The sequence below is a fragment of the Aptenodytes forsteri genome, unplaced genomic scaffold, assembly GCF_000699145.1.
Source record: "Aptenodytes forsteri isolate BGI_AS27 unplaced genomic scaffold, ASM69914v1 Scaffold15, whole genome shotgun sequence".
NCBI lineage: Eukaryota > Metazoa > Chordata > Aves > Sphenisciformes > Spheniscidae > Aptenodytes > Aptenodytes forsteri.
In genome coordinates this window covers 16631710-16643568 of record NW_008795129.1, presented here as the reverse complement: position 1 = coordinate 16643568, position 11859 = coordinate 16631710, and the positions used below count along the sequence as shown (strand labels likewise).

At 42.2% G+C, this 11859-nt stretch overlaps 1 protein-coding gene across 1 annotated transcript; it reads right to left on the bottom strand.

Annotated features, from left to right (window-relative positions):
* Window positions 1-1082: 1082 nt before the first annotated feature.
* Window positions 1083-10947, bottom strand: TECTB (tectorin beta). Its single transcript, XM_009277868.1, has 10 exons — window positions 10872-10947; window positions 8819-9009; window positions 8236-8378; window positions 8082-8154; window positions 5186-5289; window positions 5026-5109; window positions 4664-4826; window positions 2602-2671; window positions 1623-1655; window positions 1083-1135 (listed from the first exon to the last, which is right to left on the bottom strand). The coding sequence occupies exons 1-10, from the start codon at window positions 10945-10947 to the stop codon at window positions 1083-1085; spliced, it is 990 nt and encodes a 329-aa protein (XP_009276143.1).
* Window positions 10948-11859: the final 912 nt, after the last annotated feature.

The following is an 11859-nucleotide window of genomic DNA, read 5'->3' as shown; positions in this document are numbered from 1 at the left end:
TACAGACACAGGTACCCCCACTGTGTTTGTTAATAGGAAGTGTAACAGCTGTAGTCATTCTTCTCTCTTTCACATTTAGGATCCTGGAAGTTTCATGGAAAAGGCCTAGGAATGTTTCTTACACTTTCAAGAGTTTTGTTCAATATTGTTTTAATAATTACTGGAAATAAGGAACCTACCATCACTCTTGCTGGGAAATTGTTTCATGTCCTGATATTTCCAGCTCTTTAGAAATCACAGTTACCCTTTCTAGTGATTTCTTCTTGCTGTTTAAGAGCTGTTGTTACTCAGGTACAGAGCTAACACCTGGACCCTGTTGTGTCTGACACCAGCTATGTCTTCAAGGAAGTGTAAAGCTCATTAGCTTGTTTTCCAACCTCAGATGTGCTTAATTTGCATCTACACCATGTAGCTATCCAGTACTGAGCCTGTCCAGTCAGCAAGACATCCTACTCCTAACAGTATTGTACCTACTGCAGCATGTGTTGTACTCTACTTAACCCAACCAATCAATACTGACAATACTAAGAAGCAGGAAAGAAGTGTCAGGTAATTAATTCTGAGGACCTTCTAACTATTGCTACATAAAAAGCATCCTTTTCTCCCATCCTTGACGTGTTAGGTTAGTTTTCCTCTTGTTCAAAGGCTTCGCAGATCAAGCTAGGACCTTGCAAGACCAGGCCTGGAGGGGAGTTTGGTACCACACTGAGACTGACAGGGAAGGGGGACCCTGAAGGTAAATTTGGCATTGAAAACTGCTGAGTTTGCATATCCCTATGTTCCTTATAGAAACAAGTACTGTTGCATCACAACTCTTTCAAAGGAGGCATCAGTAGAATACATAACTCTTGGGTTTTCACTAGTTTAAAATGCCTGCAGAGAGTGGGGAAAGGCAAATCTGCTTTAGGATTCTCCAGTATTTGAGGCACAAAGCTCATGGAATGTTTTATTTATCTGGTAAAATGGTACACAAGGATTTTTTTGAGACTTTCATTTTTCCTCTGTAAAATAAACATCTTTAGTAAAGAAGTCCAGGTCCAAAGAGGATTGGGAAAAGTTAAGAAACACAGCTGGGCTGTGTTTTATAATAAAACAGCACAAAATCCAATCGCAAAGAGTAGGAGGAAGATGATATCTGCAAGAGAAACACAGACTAAATGTGAGTACTTCCCTATCAGCTGCCTTTCATGTTCTCTTCCCACCCCCATCAATGCAACTGCATGCCCCTAATGTGGCTCTGTCACCATATCAAGTTTTAACAAATAGAATTTGAAAGGCCTTTTTCAAACCCTCTCCAAATAGAAATGCTTTCAGACATCTCTGTTAACCCGGTGAAATGTGCTTGTTTCTTTTTGGGAAGAGGGTGTGAGAATAAGAGAAAGTAATGTTCAGTATTAGAAGTTACTGGTATGATTTTATTGTCCAGAGTGAGGGATGTGCCAAAAGGAGGAAAACAAAGTGTATAATGTTGAGAAATAAAATTTCATCTTGAAATATCTCCCTTTCTGTCAAATTTACCAGATTTTTCAGCTCTTTCTTTGAGCTGTGGGTTTTATGTTGACAGAGTCACTCAAAATCCATATTTGGGATTGATATTTTCATTGTCATACTTTGCTATTTACCTGAGACTCTGTAAAATCTGGATAAACCTTTGCCTGTATAAAATAAGAGAAAAAGATAACATTGGGATGGCATTTTTAAAATAGGGCAAAGTGCACCAGCGTGCTTTGTAAAAGCTGAATAGATAACATTTGCCACATTTTGAAATTCTGGATATTTCTTCCTCCTGGCTTTACTGTCTGAAGTTATAAAAGGATCCTCAGTTCTTTTATCTTCTAAAATTGATGGGGTTTTAGTGGTGCAACATACTGAATTGTAATAATGCTGCTTTACATGTATTTGTAATTTTAAATTGGCTTTCAGATTGGTGTGGATGTAGTTGATAAACTAGTATAAAGGGCTCTAGTGAAAACATGATTTAGGCATACCTTGTTCCAAGGACCTGTTTCAAAAGATGTACTGGATCTGCAGAATTAAACCAGCTCAGGGAGAAATTCTTGGTGCCTCCAGGAGGCAGCAGTTAGAGAAAACAGGCATTGTTTTATAATGGGGAAACCTGATGGCCGTTCAATTTGTGTATCAGGAGGGATAGGCACGAAGGGTTAACCTACCAGAGTTATGGGTATGCTGAAGTACCAACCCACAGTGTGAAGAAAAGCTTTCTTGCTGCTCCTAAGCCTGACCTCTCTCCCAGGCATGTGCAATCTATCAGAGCTTGTCTGGGCTGTTGCTGAGGTCAAATGCAGGTGAGCAGAGTTTACATTGCTAACTTGGTGTGTAAGTGGTTTGGCCATTTATCATTAATGCCAAATGGGTCGCTTCACTTACTTTGTAAATGAGGAGAGTTTCACTGAGCTCTTCTGCTAGAGCTCTGAGCCTGGAGGGGACCAACTTCTGTTCAAGACTCCTGCTGGCATGGGGGAAAGGGCTCTGACAGAGGCCTTCAGCTCCCTCTGCTTGCTCCTACGCTGCGAGCCACGGGTGGCTCCCAACTTCATTGCTTCCCAAAGGGAGAAACACCCCAGCAACCCAGTCACTTACTGCGTACAGTGATCTCCGCCACTAAAACACCTCCGGTTTGTTCCATGCGCTGTTTTCGTTTGTCGCATGTCTCAAGAGATCAGAGAGAAAGCCATGTATACTAAAAACATTAAAAATAAAAAAATCCAAACCCAATTCTCATGTTTCCAACCAAGGAAATTAAATCTGTGTCAATATTGCTGCATATTTTCTAGGGATTTTTTTTCCTGTAATTATTGGGGTTTTTTTGGTGCAGGGGAGATTTAAGGAGAGTCTTTGCACTGCATTTTCTGAGGATTTTGGTGTGCCACAGCTCTTCCAGTGACTGTCAGTGTAAGTGCTCTTTTCAGTTGTGAGATGGCAGGAGCCCAGATGGGAGTCTGCTTGCTAATCACAGGTCCTCCTGGGCTGCCCTTTCCACCCTGCCTTAAACAAAACTCTTGTCAAGAAAGAAGGGGGGAGCTGAGCTCCATCTATTTAACCCGTGACGTCTATGAAGGCTTCTGTTGTTGTTTATTGCTAATTATAATTGTTGCCCATTGGGTAGAAACAGGAAGCACCAAATCCCTTCCATATAGATCATCTCATGTCCAACACTAATGATGCCTGTCACAGCTGACAAGGTTTGTATTGGAGGCAGTGCTCTACAGATTAAAGGTCCTTGTCCGTCCCCTGACCTCTGCAGATCCCCAGCTGTGGGCATTTTTTTTTTTCAGACTCAGCATGTGGTAAGTCTGGTTATGAGTTGCTTGTAAGCATAGACCCCCAGCTTGGTTCAACCTTAATTACAGCAGACCACCAGCTGCATTTTTGGGTTGGAAGTGGACTCAGGGGATGCTAGCCTGATCGAGAAATTATCCTACACTGGAGGGTGAGGAGGGAATTCCACCCTGTGCCTGAAAGGATGATGTAGATGTTTTGCAGTACTGTCAGAAAGGCAGATATGGAGTACTGGTTTTGTGTATTCTTTTAACCCTGGTCTGTGGCTGGATAAAAAGTTGAAGAAATCTTTAAAAACAAACAACTAAATCTAAGCCCAGAGTTTTTTATTTTGCCTTTGAAACGTAGAATTTCTAACAATGCATTTTTGTCAAACATGGAAGTTTTGCACAAATCGGTGCCCCCTGCTTAGCACTGAGGCTGGGTAATAAACTGCTATCTTAATTTGGCTCCTGGACTGAGAAGGGGTTTAGAAAGAAAAGTTGGTTTCACAGGAGTGATGCTTTCTGTTCTCCAGCAAGAAATATTTGTTGCTGAAACAACAGGATGTCGGCCAAGGAGTATTTTGGACTTTCATTTCAGGTTAAATAAAATTTGACTTCATTTTATAGCAATGACACATTCATTTCATAAGAGAAAGAATAGCGAAGCTCTGACTTAGTGAAGGAGAGAGAGGGAAGTCTTTAAAGAAAGACACTTTAGTAACCCTCACCCTTGCATCAGTTGGTGCGAGCAGTGCGCACCTCCCCATGCTAAATAACATGCCTGTATAGCACCCCCACCTCATTCCCACCTAAGGTCACAGGAACCTACTCTTTGACCTCAGTTCCTGCTCCAGTGACAATTTGTGTATTTTACACAGAATAGGACGGCTGCAAGAGCAGTAACTTACTGCAGCACTGCAGGATAGCAGAGGGGACTTTCCCTGGGAAGGGGGACTGGGAGATTTCATTTGACTAGCGGTGAGCTTTGAGCCAGGTTCTCCCGCTGCCCCCAGGGTGGCCTCAGCACCAAGGTATTTGGTAAAATGGAAAAAGCTCTACTTTCTCCTTTTTTCTAGGCTTGTGTTTAGCTGTAGCTGTTTGTCAGACAGGACTGTAGTCTGGGATATTGACGAGGACTGAGTTTTTAAAGTGCTACATTATTTCTCAATACATTTAAACAAGTTGCCCAATGTTGCATACAGCACTTGTGGCATGACAGGGGTCAGGGTGCACAGCTGGCCACTCAGGTTCCTGCATGGCGGTGGCTCCATCTACTGAAAGCTCTGGCACTGGCTCTGCACGCAACAGGCCCTCAGGAAGGTCTCGACATCCTCTGTCTAAATTTAGTACCACGTGTTTCTCTGGGAGGGAGGCCTTACCACTGGACAGGAGAACTTCTCGCTGTCGCAGACATGCGTCTCGCAGTGCAGCCAGACCTTGGACAGCTTAGGGATGTTACGGAAGCGGAAAGCATTGAACTGGAATGTCGCTCGGCTCGTTTTTCCATTCTCATGCACAAGGATGGAGTTGTCTGTGGCACACCTGTGTTGTGTATGGAGAAGCAGCGTCAGAGCCTACATGGCTTCAGTGAAGCATCTCCTGAGGTCTCAGTCTGATGGATGCATTTGCCCTGCTGTGGGCCAGCTTCTCTTTTGCTCCCTCATTCCCCAGCCCCTGACTTTCTGTCATCCTCGGGGCTCGGCTGGGCAGAGGTGCTCCCCTGTGTCCCACCAGCACCTACCCCTTGGTGATCAGAGGCCAGTGGATCTGGTAGAAATACTCCGAGGAGGGAGTTGCCCAGCAGTTGTTGAGAACAACTTTGAACCTGGGGAGACACAAACCCCAGATTAGCAAGGAATGTCCTGATTGCCAATTTATTAATTACTCCTTCTCTTGCCTACCTGTCACTTAAGCCCTTAGCTTCCACTCCAGCAAATATGTCAGAACCAATTTCTGATGTTTCAATGATGAAAGGGGCTTCTTTTATACTTGAAAACTTGGCATTCTTTGAAAGATAAAGAGAAAGACATCATACGTTACTAGTAACATGCAAAGTAAAGGCATGTGGCAACTTCAGACAGCTCTGAAGAGATGGACTCCAAAAGTCTGGGTTCTTATTACCTGCAAGCTCCAAACTCTACACCTAGTAGTAGGACTATTGCAAGCTCAAGACGGTGTTTAAAAATCTTTTTGTTAATGTTTGGCTTATAATGATAATAAGTGACAGAATTTGATGCTATTTGGGTTGTGGTATGTGTTATATCACAGCATGGGTGGGAAGCAAGCTTGCTGCTGCTTCTGGTACACCAGAGGTGGTGGGGGAAGCTGGTGGGAGTGAGGGACTGGGGATGACTCTATGGAATGGGAGTGGGGTTGGGAGATGGCCACGTGTCAGGGAAAAGGAATGAAGACAAGCAGAAATCACGTGCCCATACGCAAAGGTTCAGCACTGCATGATTTATACTTGTGGTGGCCAGCATGGTGAGAGCTGAGGGGGCACGACTGTGCAGAAAGACCTCTGCCAGCTATAGTCATTCATCCGCTAAAAAGCCAGCCTGCTCAAAGTAGTGCAGTGTGAGGTGCTCAGGTGAAAAAGTTTGGTTACAAAAACACTGAAGTACCTACCTTAAATCCTGCTGCTTTTTACTGCATAAGATCATAATGAAGCTAGCACCAGAAACATATAAAAAGTAACATGTTTAGTCATAGCATTGGTTTACTTAGTTAAATCTACACAGCAGGATTCAGGTATATGTAGTTCTGGAGGTGTTGGACTGTCTTTCCCTGATGTGCTTGCTCAGTTCCCTGATACTGATTTTCTTATGTACCTTTCCTCACCTACACGGCAAGGTGGCTGGGAGGCACTATAGTATTCCCACTGCAACATCCTGATAGATTGGATCATAGAATCATTAAGGTTGGAAGAGACCTCTAAGATCATTGAGTCCAACTGTCAACCCAACACCACCATGCCCACTAAACCGTGTCCCTAAGTGCCTCATCTACACGTCTTTTAAATACGTCCAGGGATGGGGACTCCACCACTTCCCTGGGCAGCCTGTTCCAATGTTTAACCACTCTTTCAGTAAAGACATTTTTCCTCACGTCCAATCTAAATGGATGCACTGAAGTTAAGGCTTAAGGCTGTGTTTAGATTAGTGATCCATGGCTGTTAAGTGCCCTGAGAAATTCTTATTTAACTAAAGATTTCTCTCAAAGGAGAGAACTTGCAGAAGTACTGTCACAAAACTCTTATCAGTCCTTGTGCTAAAATGAGTTGAACCTGCTATAGTGCTTCTTTTTCCGAACTCTATTGCTGTACACTGTTTTAGGGTACTATCTTGCTTTTCTTCACAACATGTTTCAGTGTTGAAGGTCTGATTTCCATTCAGACTCCAGTCCCTCATGCTGCCTCACGGTCCTTTGCTGTTAATGGTGTGTCACAAGCTAAAGGGCAGGTAAGACTGAAGTGTTTCCACTGGGTTACGCTGCAGCTTGGGCGCTGCTTCTGGATGAGGAAATGGGCACATGAAGCACCTGGAAGTATGGCCCACTGGAGGCAGACGGCTGTGTCAGGCAGCAGCAGAGATGAATAGCAAGGGAAAATAAATCTTTTACTTCCACTTTGCCAGGAAAAAAAAAAAAAGAACATTTCATTGAAATTAACCTTTTCTCCCCAGTGAAAATGTGAACAAAATAACAAAGGAGTAGTCTATTAGCTTTCTGAGCTTGTTCTGCGCTTGTGCTCAGTGGGAAAATGTCTTAGTAATAGTTCAGCCGCTCACTCCTTGACTCCTGGGAGCCCCATGGCCATTAGAACAAAACAGTCATTCGGAAAAAGAAAGAAAAAAAAAAGTACCAGAGATCCATTGCTCACTGTCCGTCATTTGTTTTTGCAGCCATTCTGTCAGGAGTTGACAGGAGCAGTGTGGTATCTCCTGGAACATTGCCAGCGTATACTACCAGTGTGCTATATATCAGAAAAAAAGACCACACGGGTTTTCACATGGCATCCCAAGGCTGCCAAAATGTTTAGTGATCAATTGGTGCCCAAAATGCAGGGTGTGGGGGGAGAGATTTCCATCAGTCCACCTTGTGCTATACACTCCCTCCACCTGGCCTATAAATTTAACACAGTATGTTATTAGTTGTGCTTTTTCTAGCTCTGCTAAAATAGAGAGGCGGCTTTGGTGCTTTTGACTGTGCTTTGGTGGAAAAAAGACTCCAGGATCAGGAGCTGGCTGCTCCAGCAGCACAACAGAGCTGTGGGGAGGAGAGGGATTGGCCTGATATACAGGGATGATAATTTGTTGGAAATAAAATAAAATTCCAGCATGACCTAAAGATCTCTGGGGAACACGAAATATCTGTCAGGTAAGAGGACCAGGAAGCAAACTGCAAAAGAAATGCATGGAGCTTTGCTGTATCTATAGAGACTATGTCATAGCAGCAGTGCCTGCAGATGCATGCTGTTCTTTGAGTGGGACTACAAGCAAGTTCTGCTTTTTCTTATAAAACCTGTCAGCATGTTAGAAATGTACCTCTCAGCAGAAAAATCTGCCTGATTTGGAGGGATTAAAAGAGCAGGTGGCATGTGTCTGCTCTGTTCAGTTTAAGTATATCCCTGTCAATCAGCAGAAAGAAGGACCCCTGCAAACCTCGCTGTAATTATCTGTTCCAGGCTAGTAATGTGCTCCATGACACATAAAAGTCAGGAGCAGCAGCCCTTTTTTCCAGCTCTTAGGCTGAAGCCTGTGGAAGGTGAAGACGAAAAGCTGGGTGGCGAAGAGCACTTACAGAGTAGAAGTTGAGGGACAACTGACTTTCAAATGAGCCTGAGCTTCCATTCTTCACATGGACAGTGGCCACCCTGGGGACATAACAAAGTTTCTGTATGAGTGAGACATGGTGTTGAAAACGGGGTGAGACGCACTCCCAGAAGAGGACATACCTTTGGTCAAAGGCAGCCTGGTTCACCAGGTAGTTGGCGTTGTATGTGCAGGTGAATGAGTAATTCACAGGCTGGCTCTTTACAATTACTGAGGAGTCATTGGAGACGATGGAGTTGTAGAAGTGATAAACGGGGTTCTTAAACTGTGGATGGTGAGACAGAAATGTAGGCAGCACTGAGTCTCTGAGGCATCAAGAACAACTTCGTACTTTGAAACATGAAGATTCTACCTGGTGACAAAACACCATCCCCAAGGAAACACGGTTTTGTAGCTCTTGCTGCAGCATATCGCACATATGCTGTGCTGCCTATATATATATATGCCTTACTATATATATGTTCTGTGTAATACAGGTGCAAATGGGCGACTAACACACAGACTAATATCACTAAGCCTGTGAGTATTTTGCCTGTAGATGCAAAGCACGACTATTTGATTCTTCCTTCTCCCTGACACTGGAGTTTGCCTCCTCTTTCCATCAGTACTTAAAGCCCACTCCAAGCTGAAGCAAACGGGACTCTCTCAAGTGAGTCCAGCCGACTTCTGAGTCCAGCTCAGAAATGTTGACCTTGATAGTCTTACCTCTGACTGCGTCCCACAGTATGATTTGTTTTTAGGTGACAGGTCCGGGATTATGAATTGGTAATATCCTGAATCGTGGATCCCATTGTAGCAAATGCCTCCAAGTGCCAGCTGATTAACCTCCCATCCGTAAGGACACTCCGGAATTTTGGTAATGATGGTTTTAGGATAGCAGTATACCAGAATTACATCTGAAAGGAAAATAATACACCTAGAGTGATATTCAGTAGTGTTTTTCTTTCAAAGAGGTGGGTCTGCACACCTACTTTCCATGGGGATTAAACTTCTGTGAGCAGCAGTGTGTGCTGGAAGGTCCCCTAACGTGAGCAGCTTTTGCTACACAAAACTGACCTTTGGGTTGCTAAATTCTGTCCTCTGTGGAAGAGTTTGGCCTTTGCCTTCTAATCAATGCAGAACTTCATGTAAATTTTTTATCTTTCTGGAATAGTTGATTGAGGAGCAGAGACACTGCTGAGAAACCTGAAGTGAAAAATTGCTGCACTGAAATCTGTCAGATTATGCTGCAGAGCTGGCTTCTGTAACACCACTGACTCTGTAAAAATAATATGGGTGAAGCTTTTTGTTAGGCTTCAGTAGATGTGCACCTTTTTGTAGCGGTGTTAGATCTAGGCCACAATACATATTCCGCCCTTTCTCTCCTTGCACTGGCATTGCAGTGCCAGCGCAAACTGAATTTTTAGAATTCTCAAGTTAAAAGCTAAGATCTAAAAATGAACCTAAAAGCCTAGCACTGTTAATGGCAATAATAAATGAACTGAAAAGCCTAGCCCTGTTAATAGCAATAGTTAATGAACCGAAATCCTAGCCCTGTTAACAGCGATGGTTAATAGCAGTGCAATATGTTTGCAAACATGGTGATTGCTAATACAACCACGAATATTGAACATCATAACTTACAGACCGATTGCTTCATGATAGCAGAATTGGACATTTTTCAAAGAGAATCAGGTAGTAGGAATTTGAATGTCTGATGGGAATTTAAAGGGCAAATATTGACTAACCGTTAGTGACCTGAAAATTGAGAAAGACTTCCAATTACTACAGTCAGAAAAAAGACACCCTACCTGGAATTATTCAATTATTTCTTTTAAAGCCCTTGACACTCTCATTTTTATGATAAAAGCCTGATTTTGCAGCCTTTCCATGTCTGCAGAAGGTTAGGGAATACTCAGAGAAAGTCAAATAGGGACCTTAACAACTCGCTCCTTTCTGCTCAACAAACCTTCAGCACATGCAAGGTGATTCTGCTTGTGTCGATGGTCAGATTTGTAACTCTGGCAACTTTACAGCTATCAAAATTCCTGCAGTTCAGAGAAACTGCTTTTGCAAATGAAGGTACTGAAATAAATGGCTAGAGGGCCCAAATACTTAAGATATACCATGAAATTACTGGCAGTAGTCTGACACCAGTCACGCACATACCAAGCAAACACTCTATATTGAGGCGTATTCCAACGCATTTCTAAAGCACATTTCTTAATTGTAGTGAATTCTACATTATAGGTCTGTCTGGCACCAGATCATTTGAGTTTCTAGGCAGAAATCAGCGTGCAAGTAGGGCCTTAGCTTCAACGATTTTTGTTTTTTCTTGTTTAATATAGCAGTGCGGTTCAGGAGTTCAGCCCAGCACATTCATTCACTACTAGTCATCTGACTGCACTCAGTGGGGCTAAAGCCCAGCTTGGGCAGCGAAGATCTGCTGTATCTATCCTCTGCTATTGCAGATAATTTCTAACTGTTATTGTTTTCTTTGCCATTTTATGCCTGAATTCTGCTTGTGCTTAACTTTATTGCACTATGATTATTGCACAGAGTTAAGCATATGCCTAATTCTCTGTGGGGCTAGGACTTTCATGGTGCTTGCTTTACTGTGCTAGCTGAAAGCAGATCAATAAAAGAAATGTAAGGATTAGCTCTCCAGAATCTACAGTTTAACTTTCTGAAGAAAAACCTTTCAATTTTTAAATAGAAAAAAAACCTCTTTGGCAGCTTAATTACAAGAGAAGATCACAGGAGGCTTAAGTTATTTTACCTGCTTTATTTGGATTGCAAGGCCCCGCAAGAGCTTGAGCCAAGATGACCAGCAGATAAATAGTAAGAGTCACCATTTCTTGCAATGATCTGAGGACACAGGGAATAAAAGCTGAAATTGTCTTTAAAATTGGAAATAAAAAAAATGCATTGGCTGCAGACCCAAAACTATAGCTACTGTTAAACATGTTCTTCTTGCAGAGAAAAACAAATAACATTACTGATATTCTGTCACCCAACTTAATTGCATCTACAGGATAAGTATTTCCAAGACCATTATTATTGCTGCGTCACTATTGTGACAATTTCACTATTTCAGTTTAGTGGTGGCTTTGAATTATTCTAGGTTTTCTTTGTTCTTGTAAAGAGTCTAAACCTAAAGTGTTAATATAACCAAATGAAACTGAAACAATGGGATCTGAAAAAAGAAAGAATAGAAATTACTAGAAGAAATACGATGCAATAACATACATATTGTGCTTATAAATTAAATGCTGAAACTATTCTCTGTGTTGATGGCTATCCTGATGTATATAATCTTAACTTCACGTAGCTCAGGTTTGGTAAATTATGCATTTTCTCCTTTGCTGCTAAATGATGAGTTTTCAGGAAAACATACAGAGCAGTAATTTACATTTCCACTTCAGGCCTCAAACCTGCAAGCTGTTTCCCACAGGGAGAAGCGTGTACAGCCTGTGGGATTGGGACTGGAGTTCTCATATTTTCCCTTTGTAGACACTCGTCAGTGTCTGCCCTCATATATACATCACTGGGCAGACTGTCAGAAGTAACAAATATCATTTAAGTAAAGAAAAAAAATCTTCTTGATTAAGTATTTCCAACAAAAACAATAAATTTCAACATTTTCATTCAGCCTCTATTCAAAAATATATATTTATAAAAGGCTCATATAGTACATTTCAGTGACAATTCCTTCGAATTATAATCCTATGCATTCTACAAGAAATTAAGTATAATACCTACTATTA